Source organism: Crinia signifera, chromosome 4 (assembly GCF_055691185.1).
Source record: "Crinia signifera chromosome 4, ASM5569118v1, whole genome shotgun sequence".
In the NCBI taxonomy this organism is placed as follows: Eukaryota; Metazoa; Chordata; class Amphibia; order Anura; family Myobatrachidae; genus Crinia; species Crinia signifera.
In genome coordinates this window covers 214235298-214255951 of record NC_139220.1, presented here as the reverse complement: position 1 = coordinate 214255951, position 20654 = coordinate 214235298, and the positions used below count along the sequence as shown (strand labels likewise).

The 20654-nt window shown below is 40.4% G+C and overlaps 1 protein-coding gene across 8 annotated transcripts in view; it reads right to left on the bottom strand.

Annotated features, from left to right (window-relative positions):
- The window catches only part of SHF (Src homology 2 domain containing F), a 294338-nt gene that overhangs the window by 142507 nt on the left and 131177 nt on the right, over nt 1-20654 (bottom strand). For all 8 annotated transcript variants that reach the window (XR_014473486.1, XM_083183745.1, XM_083183747.1 and 5 more), the window contains exon 3: nt 10009-10230. Coding sequence is in view for 7 of the 8 variants with exons in the window: in XM_083183745.1 (XP_083039871.1) it covers nt 10009-10230 (222 nt within the window). In the remaining variant the exon portion in view is untranslated. The remainder of the gene's footprint in view (nt 1-10008; nt 10231-20654) is intronic.

Genomic DNA, 20654 nt, shown 5'->3' with positions numbered 1-20654 from the left:
TGTCTCCCAAGATGCATAACTTTGCATGTATCCACATTAAAACTAATTTTACACTTTTTTTGCCCACTCTAATTTAAGGTCGCTTTGAAGCGTGGAGACATCCTCAGTGTGTACCCAGTTAAACTGGATACACACTGAACTTATAGTATGTGTACCCAGCCAATATCATTCCACTACGGAATGATCACTGTTCCATTCTTCAGTAGCATACATTATATTTATAGCCATATCATCAGTTTGATGTGCAGCAAATCAAACCTGACATCGGTAGCGGCCACAAGCACCCACACTGCCTGATATGTTCTGTTCTGAGCGATCTTTCAGTCTGATCACTGGTGATGGAAGCATCATACTATGGGGATGCTCAATTCACCCCAGGATAGAGGGTCTACTGCATTAAACAGCATTAAAACCTCATACTAATTGTAAAATGTGGTTGTGAAAGCGTGCTGGTTTGGAGCTGCATGTTGTCTCAGAGCAGTGCAAGATGCCTGATGGTCCCATGCAACTCTGCTAATGTCAGGTGTATTTTTTGCCAAAGGTATGTTTTACTCACAAAGCAATGTGACTAGGATGCACGTGAGGAATGTGTTGATTACTTTGGTATAATACAATTGTACAGAATAGTGTGTGTGTGTGTGTGTGTGGTGTTATTGTGTGTGAATCTGTATACGGAACAAAACTTGTATTAGAAAAAAGCTGTGGCTGCTACATTGTACCACTTCCGGTACAGATTCAGATACATTGCACACAGATATACAAGTGTCATATCAAATTAATCAGCATGGTCTCCACGGATGTCCTACAGTAGATATGTCTAAAAAAGATGTCTCAAGCTAGAAGAGTCCCACCCGACCTGGCATGCTAAGAGGGGGTGGCGTGACTGAAGCAAAAATGTTTGAGGACATAATGTTTGAGGACATAACAGTAAGAGGCCTATCTTCTTGTTGCATCCAAAGTGTAAGTTGAGAGCAGTTGTAGAAAATTCGCTCCAACATCAATCCGCATTAGGTGGAATGCAAGATAATAATTGTGCAAATAGGGTAGACAAAGGCCAATATTTAAGCTTGAAGTAAGTTGAAAAAGATAAAGAAGCCCAAGCTAAGCAATTATTTTTATTGCAGCCACATAAACAAGCCATGAAATATACAGACTAGAGAAGGGTTTTTGAGTGGGGAAAAAATGTGCAGCAAAGACTTGATCATAGAGATCTTTTAGGAAAAACTCCCAAAGCACTTTCATTTCTGAGGATGCCAATTGAAGTGAAAGTTGGTTGGGAGCATTTTAGCTATGATGTGGAGACATTAAGCGCTAACACTTCTTTTGGACTCAAAAAACTTTGTTACCCAGAACGATCCAAAATTCCTACTGGTCTTTGTGCTTCCGCCGCTACAAAAATAATTGCTTGAAGTTATTGCAGCCAAAGGAGGGTCATCAGCTTTTTAAACCTAAGAGTTCACATTTATAACTTTTCCATTATGTACTGTGACTTTGATGAAGATCTGATTACCATATATACTCGAGTATAAGCCTACTTTTTCAGACAATTTTTATGCTGAAAACGCTCCCCTCGGCTTATACTCGAGTGAGGGTCCCACTTGAGTCAATACGTTTTCCCAGTTTTTTATTGTAAAATTAGGTGCCTCGGCTTATATTCGGGTTAACTTATACTCGAGTATATACGGTATATTTTATGACCAATTTATGATGAACATGCTGTTACACATGCAAGTAACACAAAAAGGATATACATATATATATATATATACACATACATACACAAATATACATACATACATACCTTGCCCATTGGTTTAATTTAACTTAGTATACTCGTCATATCGAATGGTTGGCAACTACGAAAAGTAATTAACTTAAATTAAGAGACAGAAAAAGGAATTATAGAGGAGGTGCAGATTTCAGCTCCCATGAAATTAAATCACGCCCAGACATTGTGTCTGTGCACCAAATTGGTTATAGCAAATGAACAATGCTCCTTATTAATGGTGTCTCCAGAAATTAGTCAGTGTAATGGGAGCTAATAAGATTTCCTTTTCAGTTAGAAAAGAAAGCTGGAATTTAACTGACCAGAACATGTTATTGTCATTTCTGTCAATGGCAATTTGGCACAAGCTTAATATCTGCACAATGGGTTCAGTCAAGGAAAAGAAAAATACTAATTCCAATTATGGCTTCCCATATTCTCCACTGCTGTGCTTCACAAAGCAACCACATCTTAATGTTTGTTTGTCTGGGATGCGTTACTGCACAGGCTTAAAACAGATATTAACACTGGACACCCAGAACTGGAAATCAGAATCCATTTAAAAATACCTTCAGTAAATACTGTAGTTTCAAAGTGAGCAGTTATTTGATCATAGTGCACTGCCTAAGATACGAAACCACTGCATGGTTATCATTCTGAAAGGGTGAAGAGCAAATATTTTTTAGTGCCATTATATGTGCCAATGTTTAAATAATCCAGGTTTGAAGGGATGGGCACAATGAAACTATAACTTGAAGCATCACACACATTGTTCAACACATTAATATTAACTCAAAAGTTAAAAAAGATAAGTAGCAAAATCTAGGAGAAGACAAAAACTGTTTTAACATGACCCTTTGCTGATCAGGAAATCTTCAAAATATTTTATCTTAATGTATTTGCTAGCATACTAGATAATGTAAGCAGTATCTTGGCCATCTCAAATGCTTCCCTTCCCTGTTCACCATTACATAACTTGAAAGTCAAGTTAAGCTGGGTACACACTTAACTTCCAGTATGTGTACCCCAACAAAATCACTCCAGGATGGAATGATCACTGTTCCATTCTTCAGTAGCATACATTATGTTGCTAGCCATATCATCAGTTTGATGTGCAGCAAATCAAATCTGACATTGGTAGTGACCGCAAGCACCCACACTGACCGGCATCATACTTTGGGAATGCTCAATTCAACCCAGGACAGTGGGCCTACTGAATATATGGAAATATGATGGTATTTTGAGAAATGTTGCCACAAACCTTGATGGCCACTACCAGAAATCTAAAAAGAGGAAGCAATATTTCACCTTCTAAATGTATGATACAAGCACCCACTTCACCCACACCCACATCCAACCCCGCCTACCAGCACGCCGCCTGAGCCAGCGTCACACACCCCCGCTCATCCAATCACCCACGGAGTACGGCGCATGCGCCGTCCCCGTCCACACTAGCAATACACTTTGGGCTCTAGCGCCGGACTTCTGCGCATGCGCAGTGGCCGCCGCAGAGAAAATCATTGTAATCAACGCTAACCCCACCAGCATAAATACCGGGCCATGGACACCACACTCTCCACCATTGAAAAAGTCCCTTTATGGGATGAAACGCGTTTGGTACTTCACCCTTTTCTAATTGTATATTGTTTTTACAATAAATTGTGCTATACTACAAGCACTAGTCTACAGCCTATCTTTTATTCATTCCTCCTGCCATCCGATCGCCATACCAGGATACATCCAGGACAGGAGTGCATGCTGACTCTACAAGACTCAAGGGTAAGTTGCTACAGCAGCAACCATTCTGTTATTGATTTATTCTGACACATCCTCATTGCATCTGAGGTACCGGCATTACCGCCCAGAAACAAACAACTCTCACTCAGAACTCCCAGCCTCAAGTCCCCCAGGTAGAAAGATTACTCTTCGAGGGACAGGATACCTAAGGTCTACAGACCACACCGGTCCTTTATTATCTCCTCCCAACACCCAGCCTACAGTTTTTGCCTACCTGCTACAAGTACACCATCAGTGACTTTAAACTCTTAACCCTTTCCACCCCTCCCAGCAACCCCAGAGGGACAGGTCACCAAAGGTCTACAGACCACACCGGTCCTTTAAATATCTCCTTTCAACACCCAGCCTACAGTTTTTGCCCACCTGCTAAAGTATACTATCAGTATCTCCTAAACTTTAACCATTTTCACCTCTCACCGCAACCCCAGAGCGCCAGCACCACCAAACTCTTTCACTTGTTCTCATTTTAGGGGGTAACAGGACTCCCCCCTACAGGTGCGAGCTGCTAAGGGTTAGCCTTCTCCCTATTCCGAGCGCTGTGCAAACACCATTTACAAAGTAAAGCACCCACTTAAGGCAACCAAGAAATGGCTTTCATAAAGGAGGCTCAAAGTGATCATCTTTTTTTTACAATGAAGAGTGGGACAGAATTACAAAAGTTCAAGTACACAAAGTTGATTAACCCTTTGCGGTCCAGTTTTTTTTCCATTCAAACAGTCTGATTTAAATATTTACATTTTTAGTAATTTAAAAAATATATATATAAAATGATCTACACTGAATGTTGAACAATGTTGATGTTCTTATTTTAAAGTGGCTCACCATTGGAGCTGCTACTAGCGCTAGGGCTGTTGAGCCTGACTAGATGTTGGACCTGAAAGGGTTAAGAAGCACATTGAAAAAGACTCACTGCTATTGTAGAAGCAACTTACAACAGATATTCCACAAAATACAAGTTTGGGTGAGTACACTTACATATCTAAAGTAGTATGTCGGTTTTATTGTATTTGTTTTTCTCTTACATACTGTACTATAAGTTACTTGTTACTGGTAGAAAAAGGTCGGAGGCGATATATCACAAATCCTGAAAATTCTAGTACATGGCCGTTAGAATGTAAGCTCTCGCATGCAGGGACCTCTCTCTCCTCATCCCCAGGTGCAACCCTCTGTAATTAGTTATTTTCTTGTTTTTTTACGCATCTATGTATTGCTAGGCACTGCGGAACCCTTGTGGCGCCAAATAAACAATAATAAAAGGAAAATGATAGACATACAATAGGTCGAGCCCAAATGGTTGACATGTAAAAGGTTAACATGGCAAGATAAGCAGAGCTTAATGTCGCCAGGTTTGAAAAGTAAATGAGTACAAAAAGTCATCAGGATTAAAAGATTGACACACATTTGTTCAACACAATTTGTTTTACTAAAAAAATAAATGTCAACTTGTTACTTGTTCTTCTTTTACCATCTGCATGTATTAAGATTGATAATGCTAGCCTTGCACGAAGCGAGCAAAAAAACCCACCACAAAATGTATGTCAACTATGTTTATGTCAACCTTTTGACAGTCAACCTTTTGTACCGTCTACATTTTCCCTTTCAACTTTTTGACCTGGTTGATCTTTTTACATTATCTCTTTTGAACCACACCAGCAAATTTTATGTGTGTGTAGACTGTTTATACAAATGTGTACAAATATTAGATGATATTCATTGGACTGAGTGCAGTCTTCTGACAGCACCAATAGCCCACAGTGACCAACGTCCAACTCCCAAGCAGACAAAAGCCACCCACATACCTCCCAACTGTCCCGAAAACCGCGGGAACATCCTGGTTGTTGTGGACATTCCCGTGTCCCTCCCGTATCCGGCAGTGTCCCGCTGCGGGGTGGGTGCATTTGGGAGTCCCCCCATCTCCCGGTGAATAATCGTTGTGTGCAACGTCTATTCCCGCAAGCAGAAGGGCTGGTCAGCAGCTTATGCCCCTTTCCCACTGCAGGCTTTACACAGTAAAATGCCGTTTTTTTAGCCTTTTTAAACGGCTAGAGCTGCAGTGGGAAAGCTCCAGGTTGCTTTACACGGGTAACAAATACCGGTATTTGTTAACCGGGTAAAAAGCAGTGTTTTTACCGTGTAAGAGCCGTTTTTTTGGCAATGGGAAAGGGTTTTAAACGGTATTTAGAAATAATAATAAAGGTTAAGAACATGATTGGTGCATGTGATGTTTTTAATGACAGGCAAGGTTTACTAGAGAGTTTAAACGTGTTGCTTTGTGGTTTACACGGGTAAGTGTGAATAGGACAAAAACTGCTTTTAAACGTTATTTTAACGTTTAAAAGCTGCAGTGGGAAAGGGTCTTTGTGGCTATTACCCGGGTAAAGACACGTTTAAAAAAAACGGGTCTTTACCCGGGTAGGCAGTGGGAAAGCAGCATTACAGAGCTGCTAGCCATGCCACCACTGCTTCTGTAATACAGTTCTCTCATCAGCCCACAGTAATTCACAGGAGCACTAACTGGCAAGGAAGCATCACTTCTCCTGCTCTCTAAAATAGAGAGCTAGCAAGCTCTAGTGTGGGCACGGGATTTGTTTACCATTATGTTAGAAATCTAGTATGGATCATGAGGAAGCCCACTTACTCATCTAATTTAGCAGTACTTGATTGCTGTAAAATGTCCTTTCTCCTTTTCTAAACTACTGTGTGTCCTCTACTATAACTAATCATAACATTTTAACTATGGAGTGATGCTTAGAAATCACTGTGATTAGATTATGTTAAAATAGGTCTTCTGACAAAATAAGAACATACATAATGGGGGTCAGGGATGGCTACAGTGCCTAAGTTCCTTGTGGCTCTCACACAACGTAATTGTGACCCTACAGATAGCAATGCGACATCAAAGGTTACATTGCCACAACTCATCCCACAGGTACACTGATGCAGGCCTGCTGTAAGCCACTCAAAGTGTTACTAAAGCAGTGTTCATTCTAGCACCCGCTATCTTTAAAAAGCCATGCAGTTCCTCTTCCCTGCCTGGGGTGTCACGGTCTGCTGTAGTGCTTCTAGCACTGTGTGATCTGTATATCAGCACTGATATGCAAACCAGACCTGTGCAAGAAACACCACAGCAGACAGCGACACTCCAGGCAGAGAAGAGGAACTGCATGGGTTTACAAAGCTAGCAGGTGTTAGGATGAACACTACTAAAGCTGACTGCTGCATGCCAGTGGCGTGGCTGAGGGAGGGACTAACGGACCAACAAATTAATCATTTGTTCGACCATCTCTAAACTCAAGTCCCTTCAGACTTGCAACTGCAGTAGCTCTACAGCTCTCTGTAATAGCCCAAGTGAGGCCATTTAGTCCTCTCTGTGGGGCAATGTATCAAATAATGTGTATGATGGCAAATCTGATTTTTTTTTACCCTCTGGGCATCAATGATTGTTAATGCTGTTAGCCATTACTACAGTTCTTTAAAATAACACTATCTATATCTACAGTATATGGAGTGGAAAGGCTACCCAGCACATCCGTATTTAGAAATCAGTCCATGTAGTAATTTTACAGTACATTGGTGCAGTAAATACGTATAATAGTATAAATAATTGTAATATATATCTCTCAGTTTAGTAGTCAAATTTATGTAAAAAATGAATACTTCATGCATTTCATTTTCCAAAACAGTAATATGTTTATTATAAAAATTATTGTATGACAACTGACAAAATATAAAAGGTCATATAAAAGAGGCTATGCAAAAATGAATTTTTGGGTGTGAAAAGACTAATACCGGTAAACAACATGTACATGCATAAAAATGTTACCTCACAGTACATCAAACATAAAATATGCTACAGGAATACACCTGCTAAAGGCGGTTTACTTCCTATATGTGTATATTACTGGATACTGTATCTGCTTAGTGAGAGAGCACTCCTAGTGCTATGCTCACCCACTTTTTCCAGGAGGGCTTAGGACTGTATGTGAAAGGTCTGCTGGCAGAATGTTTCCTCCAATTCTATAGATCTACTCTGCAACAATTTCAGTTTGCCTTTATTCCCCAAAAAATCCTGTCTGAACTGTCTTTACCTTTAGTACACACCTTTGAACATTTTTAAAAAAATATTATTTAATGCACGCCATTTTTGTTATGTTCCTCTGAACAAATACCCCCAACACAAACACCGAGCTACCCTAACCTGAACCTCCCTTGTCCCTTTCCTCCTGTGCACTCTGGAATGCCAGATCCATCTGCCACAAGATGCCTACTTTTCACAAGATTTTAATTTCCCAATCTCTTAATCTTCTAACATTCAAATGGGGGCGTGGCATCGTGAAATGGCATGATTTATAGGCAACGCCCACTTGCCACGCCTCCTAATTTTTTCAGTGCGCCTCCGGCATGCAAGAATGTCCCTCCCAGCTACACCAAAAGTTGGGAGGTATGCATCTGTATTTGTAGCCATACTTGACAATGATCCTGTTGCTTGATATCCAGGCTAATCCACAGAATACTGTGTCTCCCTGCAGCCTGCATAATTTCTAAGCCATAAGCAAAAATAACATTAAATGTGAGTGGGACTAATTCATCATAAACTAATTTGAGATATTGGAATGTTAAACATTTTTGTTAGCCTTGTATATCAATTGATAACTCTTGTGAGGAATTACAATAACATAATTTAGAATTCTGCTTGCTTACCTCAGCAACTAATTCCATATATTTTAGATGAACATTTTTATATGTTAGACTTTAATTATTAAACATATTATATTGTAAATAAAATGAACACAACATTTTTAGGAGTGATAAAATACAACTGAATCATATGCTTGTATTGCATCCTCTAGATCAATGTCAGGAAACAATAAAATGCACAATATAGTTTTAGTATGCTGCATATTGGATTTTCTATCCTTTTAAAAGACTCACTGCAAAACATTTCAGGACTTTTTTTTATTTGCAAATAAGAAAAAAAAAAAAAGAAATTGGGGCTGAGGCATGCAATGCATAATCCCAGATAGGCAGCAGCTGGGACCCGCAATGACACATGAGATTGGGGAATTATCTCTGACTGCATGATTTTTGCCCAATCGCTGGCACATTTTCGTCCGCTATCCATTTAAAAAGGTCGCTAACTGGATACAGCGATAACGTCAGTCATTAACCATTTTCATCACCCAAAACAGCATCAAGGCTAATAGGATAGGTCCCTAAATACAGCCGTATCCATAATAATTTAATTACAAACATGATACTTTTAAAAAAAATCTAAAACACAGGTCAATTGTGTTCAGGCAAGATCTGGCAGTTGTAACTGTTACTGCCAGCTACAATCCATCTTGATGAACAGCTTTCTTTCACAACAAACTGTCAACATACGGGTAGATGTATGAAGCAGTGATAAGGGAGGAGAAGTGATAAAGTGCCTGGTACTTTATCACTGGCCAATCAGTTCCTGACTGTTAAGTTACAGGCGGAGTTTAAAAAGGAACAGTTAGGAGCTGATTGGCCGGTGATAAAGTAGCAGGAACTTTATCACTTCTCCTCCCTTACCACTGCTTCATACACCTACCCCATAGTTATCTACTAACTGTAGGTTACCTGGATTTACTTAACTCCTTTGTAACACCTATTTCTTCTGAAGTTACTGTTTGTGACTGGCATGAATTATTAGCGGTGCCCAAATATTTGGACATACAGATATAGCCATGCTCACAGGAGCTCTGCCATATCCCAGGTGTGCACCGCTGACACGCTAATGTGTAGTCACACCTGCAGCCCATAAAAGAGCATGGACTGGCATCCGGTGCAGTCATGGGTGGGACTAACAGCGCCAAGCTGGCCATAGCAGCCATAATGCTGCTTTGATGAGCGTGGCTATATCTGTATAAGCGGCCCACCGCATCTTGTCAGGTTTTGATAGAATACCACTGACGTATGTTTCTAGGTTTTGTGTTACTACCGATATTGCCATATTAAATATGATACATACATGCACTTTTATAAAGTTAATTATTTTACTGCTGTAGACTGCTCTCCTCTTTTTATTTCATACAACAAGCCCTTTAGTTAGAACTAAACATGAACTACAGTGACAAGAAAATGTGTCTTCAACCAATATAAATAAACTTAAATACAAAATTACAACAAATTAAAAAAAGCAACGTGTAGCTTTTAAAACATAAATGCAACATCCCACAAAAGGTAAGATGTTTGATAATGTAAGTAAGTTTGTTACTTGTATGTTGGCAAGTCAGCCATTTTGGATCCTAAACATTCCCATCTGTACCGAATGTAGGCTTTCGTGCATAATACTGGAACATGGAAAAAAACATATCCTCCATGGACCTAAATGGCATATACCCTTAAAATTCTACTGAACGTGTCTATGAAAAAGGGAAAATAAAAATAATGTTGCGGGTGACCATTTTATATGAACTGACCTGCAAATGCTTTTGAAATCCGATCTTTTTTCCATTCCCAAGGCTGGTCGTACTCCTCAGGAGGCCGCTCATCATCTTGTGGCAGCCTAGACTCCCTGGGTCGCTGACCTGATGATGATTTTTCACCTTCTGAATCCAATCCATTCTCTGATGGCTCATATGGTGTGTCATATAAATGCAAGGGTTTGCAAGGCATCTCTTTGGATCCCCTTCTGCGAATTTCTGCAAAAACAAGATTTTAATTGTCATTTTGTTTCACATAAAATATAATATGATAATTTGAGTAAAAAATTGATAACATGAACATTTGAATTCAGCCTAGTTTATGTCTACGTAGAATGAGCAAAACTATCTACAGTAATATCACCACAGACATGTTTTTTTTTTTTTTAACCTGGTCTAATTGCTAGCAATGCGCTCCACTCAGAGCAGTCCTGGAACACAGCCAAGGATGATCACTGCAGCTTTCCAAACACTGCTTAATCATAGAATGCTGGGGATTGTCCCATATTGCTTAAAACCAAAACATCAATAATGACAGAACTGCTCTGGCAATCAGTCTCATCTTGTAACGCAAATGTTTGCTTACATTTTCTCCCATACCAGTGATGTATTAAGTGGCTATGCGCATAGCAGATCAATATTCTCCTGAGCTGATCCATCTTCCTCAGCTTCTGTAATACAGTTCTCTCATCAGCCCACAGTAATTCACAGGAGCACTAACTGGCAAGGAAGCATCACTTCTCCTGCTCTCTAAAATAGAGAGCTAGCAAGCTCTAGTGTGGGCACGGGATTTGTTTACCATTATGTTAGAAATCTAGTATGGATCATGAGGAAGCCCACTTACTCATCTAATTTAGCAGTACTTGATTGCTGTAAAATGTCCTTTCTCCTTTTCTAAACTACTGTGTGTCCTCTACTATAACTAATCATAACATTTTAACTATGGAGTGATGCTTAGAAATCACTGTGATTAGATTATGTTAAAATAGGTCTTCTGACAAAATAAGAACATACATAATGGGGGTCAGGGATGGCTACAGTGCCTAAGTTCCTTGTGGCTCTCACACAACGTAATTGTGACCCTACAGATAGCAATGCGACATCAAAGGTTACATTGCCACAACTCATCCCACAGGTACACTGATGCAGGCCTGCTGTAAGCCACTCAAAGTGTTACTAAAGCAGTGTTCATTCTAGCACCCGCTATCTTTAAAAAGCCATGCAGTTCCTCTTCCCTGCCTGGGGTGTCACGGTCTGCTGTAGTGCTTCTAGCACTGTGTGATCTGTATATCAGCACTGATATGCAAACCAGACCTGTGCAAGAAACACCACAGCAGACAGCGACACTCCAGGCAGAGAAGAGGAACTGCATGGGTTTACAAAGCTAGCAGGTGTTAGGATGAACACTACTAAAGCTGACTGCTGCATGCCAGTGGCGTGGCTGAGGGAGGGACTAACGGACCAACAAATTAATCATTTGTTCGACCATCTCTAAACTCAAGTCCCTTCAGACTTGCAACTGCAGTAGCTCTACAGCTCTCTGTAATAGCCCAAGTGAGGCCATTTAGTCCTCTCTGTGGGGCAATGTATCAAATAATGTGTATGATGGCAAATCTGATTTTTTTTTACCCTCTGGGCATCAATGATTGTTAATGCTGTTAGCCATTACTACAGTTCTTTAAAATAACACTATCTATATCTACAGTATATGGAGTGGAAAGGCTACCCAGCACATCCGTATTTAGAAATCAGTCCATGTAGTAATTTTACAGTACATTGGTGCAGTAAATACGTATAATAGTATAAATAATTGTAATATATATCTCTCAGTTTAGTAGTCAAATTTATGTAAAAAATGAATACTTCATGCATTTCATTTTCCAAAACAGTAATATGTTTATTATAAAAATTATTGTATGACAACTGACAAAATATAAAAGGTCATATAAAAGAGGCTATGCAAAAATGAATTTTTGGGTGTGAAAAGACTAATACCGGTAAACAACATGTACATGCATAAAAATGTTACCTCACAGTACATCAAACATAAAATATGCTACAGGAATACACCTGCTAAAGGGGGTTTACTTCCTATATGTGTATATTACTGGATACTGTATCTGCTTAGTGAGAGAGCACTCCTAGTGCTATGCTCACCCACTTTTTCCAGGAGGGCTTAGGACTGTATGTGAAAGGTCTGCTGGCAGAATGTTTCCTCCAATTCTATAGATCTACTCTGCAACAATTTCAGTTTGCCTTTATTCCCCAAAAAATCCTGTCTGAACTGTCTTTACCTTTAGTACACACCTTTGAACATTTTTAAAAAAATATTATTTAATGCACGCCATTTTTGTTATATTCCTCTGAACAAATACCCCCAACACAAACACCGAGCTACCCTAACCTGAACCTCCCTTGTCCCTTTCCTCCTGTGCACTCTGGAATGCCAGATCCATCTGCCACAAGATGCCTACTTTTCACAAGATTTTAATTTCCCAATCTCTTAATCTTCTAACATTCACTGAAACCCGTCTCTCATTCACTAACTCCCCCTCCCTGCTGCCTTCTTCTATTGGGGTTTCTTCTTCATTCACTCTGACAAAGTGGCCATCATCCTCTGCCCAATATACACCTTTTGTGTCATACCATTCAAACCCTACCCCAATTTCTCCACCTTTGTATAGGTCTATGTAAGGTATAGATACCTTTCTAAAGGTCTCTTCTGCCCCATTCACCTCCACCTAGTGGACATTTACATCTACCACCATCCAAGCTGTTCCTTCCCATTCCTTCACAAATCAGCTGCAGTGGCTTTTATACCACCTCCTCTGACCTGCCCACTATAATCTTTAACATCCCTATTGTTTTCACTAAAACAGAATGTAATTCTCAGTAGACTTCCTCCATTTCAAGTCTATTTTCTCATCCTACAGCTCTGCCCTTTCCCTCACCCAAAAAATATTTTGCCAATCACAAATCTCTTCTCAGTCCTAGATGCCTCTGATACTTTAAACACACTCTTTCACCCTCCCATTCTAACCTACTGCCTCCTCCTCCTCTAAAATTGACACAGCCCGATACAAAATCTCTTCCAGTCCCTCAACAGCCCCCACCATCTTCTCACTCCAGCCTTACCACTTATACTCCTTCTGCCCCACCAATGGCAAAGAAGTCTACTTCTTCAAATACTTTCCATCACCTGCCTCCTTGTTCCCTTCTTTACCAACCTCCACCAACCATCAGACCTTACTCAGATATTCAACCTATCAATCTTTGCCTGCATCTTTCCCTAACAATTCAAACATGCTCTGGTCTCACTTGTTCTTTAAAAACCAACCTTGACCCTTCCTCATCTGGTAGCTACCGCTCCATCTCTCTTCTCCCGTTAAGCTCCAAACTATTTGATCATCCAGTTTACAGCTATTTCACCAGCTACCTCTGACAACTGTATTCTTGTTCCTCTTCAATCTGTTTTTTCTCCCTTCCATTGCTCTAAAACTGCCTTGGACAAAAAGTCACCATTGACATGCTTTCAGCCAAATCCAGGTATCACTTCTCTCTGCTCATCCTGCTGGACTTTCCTGCTGCCTTTTACACTGTATCATCCTCTCTTCCTTTGCATCCCCCAGACCATTGGCAATTCTAGCACTATCCTTGCCCCACCAAACTTGCCTTTTCTGTGTCTGCCTCTGGCTTCACCTCACCACCTTTTATACTACCCATGTCTCAATGGAGTCTGCCCTTGACTCTTCCTCTTTGCCCTGTACACCTCTTCCCTAAGTGCGCTCATAAACTGCTTAAGCTTTCAAAACCACCTCTATTGATTTATTTATTAACAGTTTCTTATATATCACATGCATTATTTCCGCAGTGCTTTACAGAGAATATTTGCACATTCATACCAGTCCTTGCCCCAGCGGCGCTTACAATCTATATTCCCTACCACATGTATATGTGCACACACATTCATTCTATGGTTAATCTTATTGGAAGCCAATTAACCTACCAGGATATATTTGGATTGTGGGATGAAACCGGACTATCTGGAGTAAACCCACGCAAGTACAGGGAGAATATACAAACTTAGTTAGGGCCATGGTGGGAATCTATGCTGACTATATGCAACTACAGTGTTCCCAGGTAGGCTGTTTTAGCAAGGTGCTGTGCCCTGCCTGATTTTTTTAAAAGGGCAAAATGCACCCTGTAACTCTAGCAACGCCCCGCTAAAAGAGCCTGCTGCCTGTCCCCGCCGGTGTGGAAAAGCCCAGCGCCGCTGCAGATGGCAATCTACGCCCTTCTTATGCTGCCACCTTGCAGCAGTGCACTGCTCTGCCCAGTTCCTAGAAGGAACACTACAACTATACCTCACCACTCCTCTCTTCTCCTGACATCCCCCCCTGCCCTCTCTTGGATATCCAGCTGCCTCTCCAACCATCTCCTCCTGGATGCCTGAGCTCTCTTTGAAGCTCAACATGGACAACACCAAGCTCATCAACTTTCCCTATCCAGTGGTCCCCACTTATATCTCTATCCGTGTTAAAATGTTTTTACCCAGTCACTATAGAGCAGGCATGTCCAACGTTGGCCCTCCAGATGTTTTGAAACTACACATCCCAGCATGCTTTGCCACAGTTTTGCTATTAGAGAATGCTAAAACTATTTGCAAAACATGCTGGGATGTGTAGTTTCAAAACATCTGGAGGGCCAACATTGGACATGCCTGCTATAGAGTAGAGTATCTCTCCTTTACACCACATGTGCAATCTTGGTTAATTCCACCCAATCCTTTCGCACCTCAGGTCCAAACCTGTTAATTCCGGTTATGCAACATCACTCACATAAGGCCGTTCCTCTCCCAGAGTGCCATGTATATAATTTATAATCCACTCACTGGTCATCTCACTGCTCCACCATTGCAACATTTTCCTCACTGACTCCCATCTCTCTACCTTTCAATCAATTCTCAACCATGCATCCTCACAAGTCTCCCATCTCTCTCCCTTTCAAGCTGTTCTCAACTATGCAGCTAGGCTTATCTGCCTCTCCCACTGCTCCATATATACCACTCTCCTTCCACAAAATCTGCACTGGCTCCCATTATCGTACAGAATCCTTTTTTAACCTCACACGCAGGGCTCGCTCCAAATCCACTGCTTTCTACAATTACAACCTCATTTCCCTTCATAATCTCTCCTACCCTCTCTTTTCAGCCAATGACCACTGCCTCTCCTCTACCCTGGTCACTGCATCTCATGCACGAATCTATGATATTTTTCCCATGCTACCTCCTTTCACTGGAATGAACTCCATCTCTCTATTAGACCATTCTGATCTTGCAATTCTTCAAAAAGGTACTGACAACCCACCTGTTCATCAAAGCATACCCTTGCACCACATAATCTTGTCTTTAGCTGCATCACCTCTAACTTGTATAAATTAATCCCTTAAGCCCCGTACACATGGGACGACAACGGCCTCCGTGCGTAAGCATGATTGCTCAGCACATTGCGCAGCACTAGTGATACTGTGTGCTGAGCGGGCTTTGTCTATTGTTTATAGGCAAAGCCCGGCGATCTAGCAGGAAAGATAATGTAAGCAATTTGCGTTTTGAACTAGATCGTATCACATCGCATGAGATCAAATTGCATGTGATTTGCGTGCAATGTGATTGGGACCAAGTTCAAGACCAAGAGACTTTATGTGCTGTGCAATGGGATGCCCGTGGAAGCACGCATCGCACAGCACCCTCACACCGTGTATGGGCACCTTTATTTTGATCTGTTCTCTACTTTTCAGTTAATATAATGTTTAGTTCAGTGTATCCTGTATTGCACCAAATTGTGTGGTATGTACAACACTGCAAACAACGGGTGTTGCCTTATAAACAAAAAAGAATAATTATATTGTTTACTTATTCTCCAAAGTAGATACAGAAACGTTGGAAGCTTGTCCAGAGTGTTGCACTTTCTTGCTCTACATTGTTGGATAGGTTTATATTGTGAAGACACCTGGCAAGGATATATTTCATTAGTAGAGTGCCACAGCGCACACTGTTTTTGTTTTATGCATAATCCAACAACTCATTGGTAGGGCACCTGGATGTATTATATTCCTCTCTTTGCACACTTTAGCATTTTTTGCTATTATTTTAACCCCCTCTCTGCTGGATGGACCATGAAATTATTGTTTTGCTGATTTCTCCATTCATTATGGCTGAACAAATGAATTATACATTATTATCAGGACTTGTAGAATTAACATTCAGAGAGGTTTTTTCTTTTTTCTGAATCCGACATGTAGGCAATATTATTTAATGAACAGCTGACAGATCAGATTAAATCCACATCACTACATGACCTATATAAAGAATGGCTGGGACTTACAAAGAAAGAGGTGGACTTTTACAATCATGCTGTGTCCCTGAGCGATTACTATAAAGCTAAAATGATTTTGAGTATTTAGAGTACAGAATGCTCCGGTCATTGTAATAGCGCAATTTGTATATGGTTGATCACCAACAAAAATATACCTGCGATTTATCGCATCCTACTAATAATCTAGCCATGAAAGTAATAGTGGTGTTTAAAGCTATGCATTACACAACATTTAAGGCTAATGCCATTGAATTTGATACATTTTGAAATAAAGTGTCTTCAAAATTGAGACTAAATAAAATGTAAACATGTAAACATGTTGAAAGTTAATGCAGACTAGAACACTGTTCAGTGGGCTTGTTGCAAACAGAAGTAATTTTTTCCCATAAATACACTATTTCCCATAAATACACTAAATACCCTTTTAAGACTGAATTATTGTTATTAATTATTTTAAGACTAATTATGCCAATAAGTAAGCAAGATGTTGACAGACAAAATCAATGCAATCTCCTCTTCACTAGTAAATTCCTATTAGGGATCAGCACATGAGCACAAGTCAGTGGGACATAAATAAAAGGAGAGCGTTCTCCGGTCATGTGGCAGGGACATGAATAAAGACCCTCACTTAGACGCAAAACAAACTTAATAACTGCTCCATACATACAATGACAGATGCCAAATATCAAGTCCTCTAGGTCTATCATTCTACCAAATACTCCAAATGAGCATTACAGAGGCATAGATGTCTGAATTAAATTCATAACTCAAAAAGTGCCTTTTCACCTGAAAATACATTATTATTAGCTACCAAGACTATAGCTATCCAACTGCAACAGCTGCAACCTAGATCTCATTTGAAACTGGTGTCAGCAAATTATTTTATTAAGACATATGAATACGTTTGAGCATGATGTTAGTGATTCAAATAGGTTTAAAAAGAAAAGCATCCTAATGTATCCACTCTAGAGAAAAGTCTTAAAATAATCCACCTAAAAATAATAATAATTCCTTAAAATCATATAAAACAGAAAATGTTATCGCTGCATGGAGTTAAAGTTTAATGTCTATTCTGACAAAAATCAACAGGCACTTCTTGCAATACTACAAGAACCTGTGGACTGAGAGAATATTTCTGAGGAATGGATTGCTTTTTTTATTCTTCTATAACATAAAATTCCATTATTTTATAACATACCAATACCATACCTGCAGTGTACACTCACATGTCCCATCAATATATGTGTAATTACATTGGTGGCCATCAAAGGATTTATAAGTGAAGAATTATATCATGCATTGGTGGCCCAGTGCGCCTGGACTTTTATCACACACCCAAAAAACAAAACCACACATGACTTATGGAATCATATAGACAGCGCTGTTGGCCACAGTGAAATAGAAGTTCAATAGCTGCAGATGGAGCCATCCCTGGATAGCCATGGTGAGCTATGGCTATCCAACGCCTATTGTTCTCAGCTACAGTATACAGAACAATACAGTAGGTGATAAGCAGAGTAATCGTATTACTCACTTAATCCTATTAAAGGGCTAGATGAGGAGGGCTCCATCTGTATATAGTGCAGCTGATGTTTCAGGGTCAAGGTCAGACTCAGGAGATTCAACCATCTTTAGCATGCATCAGAATTCACCGGTGGGACTCATCTCACAGTCCAGTAGCAGAGGTGGGTGTACTGTTGCTTGCTTTAGCGCAGGCTGAGCGGTACCAGGTGGGAGCAGTCCTGTCCCCTATTGCAGGCGTTGCTGCTCCTGGAGTAGAGCCAAGTAACTATGGAGCAGGTGTTTGGCAGAGCTTGGTTTATAAAAGCAACTACTGTACATGCCTGGAACCTTTTTGCCTCTGGAAGTTACACCACTGGTGGTGAATAGCATTGTATGTGCACCTGGAGAATATAGAGGGTTAAGGTGTTGTTTATTGGGTTGGAGGTGTTGTTTATGCACAATGAAATGACACACTGGCTGAAGGTGTAAGGACAGTCTGGGAAAGCTGATTAGTAAACCCTCAACATCTCTGCCTATAATCAGACTGTGACACTTTAATAAAGCTTAGTGACAAGAAGGGAAAAAGCTTTGAATTTTTAACATCCACTGATAGCAGTGACATCACTAAGGAACTCTGTAGCAAAGATTAACTACGCATCAGCTATTTACAGAAGTCTAGTACAATGATCTTGTTGCTCATTCTGCAACAATGCCAATAAAGTATGGAAATCATTGTTATATTATGTAAGAAAACAAAATTGTCAAAGAATTTCCATCACTTACTGGTCCAATGAAGCAAAGATGCATCTCCTTAGGTAAAATGTTTCTTTAATAATCATATAGTGCCTGAGATTGTACACAAACTTTTTTTACATGTTTTGAAACCTTTTTTAATGCACCTTTTTTATACAACATAAATGTAATATAACTCATTGAAATAGAAAAATATACTGAAATACAGAATTAATTAACCAAAATTCTCCTGATCCCGAGCATTTTGGATAATGGATACTCAAACTGTATAGAGTTTTGTTTATTTTCACAATCTATCTTCAGTGCTTGGTCTCTTTGGGTAAATATTTAGCATTGCCAAGAGAAAAATGGTTTAAGGCCCAGCAAACACTGGGCTATGCACAGGGCCGGTGTAACGGTGTAAGGCTTCTCGGCACCTTAGGCAAAACTTCAACCAACCACCCCCCCCCCCCCACCCACATACTGCTACCAACAACCACTTTCCAACCTCTTGAGGCATACCTGCCTAACACTCTGGAATGGCAGGGAGACCCCCCCCCCGGGGAGGTGGTCAAGTCCCCTGTTTTGCCTGAAAGCCCCCTGTACTCTTCCCTTTGCCACCCACAACAAAGTACAAGGCAGCAAAGTAGAAAAGTATGCCTCAAGGGAAGGTATGGGGGTGACGTCTTAGAAGTTCAACAAGGATCCTCATAGACATACTTCATTTTTTTGATAGGCAGACTTGGAGGCGCCCCCCAGATCCCGGCGCCCTAAGCAGCTGCCTAATGGTAGAGCCGGCCCTGGCAACGCAGATTCCATATTGAGCGAGGTGCTTAAGCAGAGATTGCTCGGCACACAAGCGATTCATCCACGATGTGTGCCAAGCAATCTGATGTGCTGAGATTAGAAATGGAGCTTAAATATCCCTGTGTGTATGCCCCATAATGACGTCAACAAAAGGATTGTGACAACACTTTTTTTGTTCCTCAAATGTTTAAAAACATGCACAATTGGCTCTTGAACTAGAATGTGTGGAAAGGAGGCTAATTTTGGAATGAGTAATTATTGATGTGTATTAATTAGTTATATGTGTTGACATGAGAACAGAACGTAGAATGACATGCAACAAAGAGTAGTCAACACATGTTCTGCATGTTGTAATAATATTGTCATATTTCTCCCCCAAAAAATGTTAATCATTTATTAAACCTACACCAAATGACTGAAAGCTAAAGGTACTTATATACTATTGTAAAGCACAACGGAATCTGCAGTGCTATATAAGAAACTGTAAATAAATAAATGTTAGTTCCCTACGAGGGGATGCGGAAAACTAAGCAAATAGCTTAGTGGGCGCCCAACTAACATGTGAACTGAGTTATGTTCTCTAGACGGGATGATAAGGCATTCGATAAATTCATCCCAGTTTATATCCAGAATCGCATGCACTGATAACGTCAGATGCAATTGTGAGTCCAGAGTCGGTGCACACAGTCTCAGGTTCAATTGAGATGGTCTGAGAAAGGTCTTGAAAAATAATTAGGTGTTCCCAGGTGAAAACTTGGAAGATTCAAAGTAGACACACGAGGATGGTCATCTGATGGATGTGTTATCGGCCTATCATGTTTGGTATTTTAAGTGGTTGCAGACTCATATGCCTTCACAATGGAGGCAATAATGTAATGAAGAATCTGTACCTAGAATGGGGCTAGAGCAAGTTTGATGATGCATTGATGATTGCGTCTGAAGACAAACCCATCAGACTGATGCATTTAATGAGGGCTTGCAATGGCATTTGCATATAGTGACAGAAGCAATACTTAATGCAAAAATGTCTGTCTCAAAATCAGCCCTTATACATCTTACATCAGACTTTGATCGGGGTACACTAGGAGGGATCCGTGACTGATCCCTCAAACACCAAGGTGGAAAGAAGCCCATAGGCTTATATAGGGTATCAGCAGCAAAAGGTGATGATGGCGATTGCCTCTGGTGGAGTGCCCTGGCGGAGGGGCTTTAGTGTATTCACAAAAA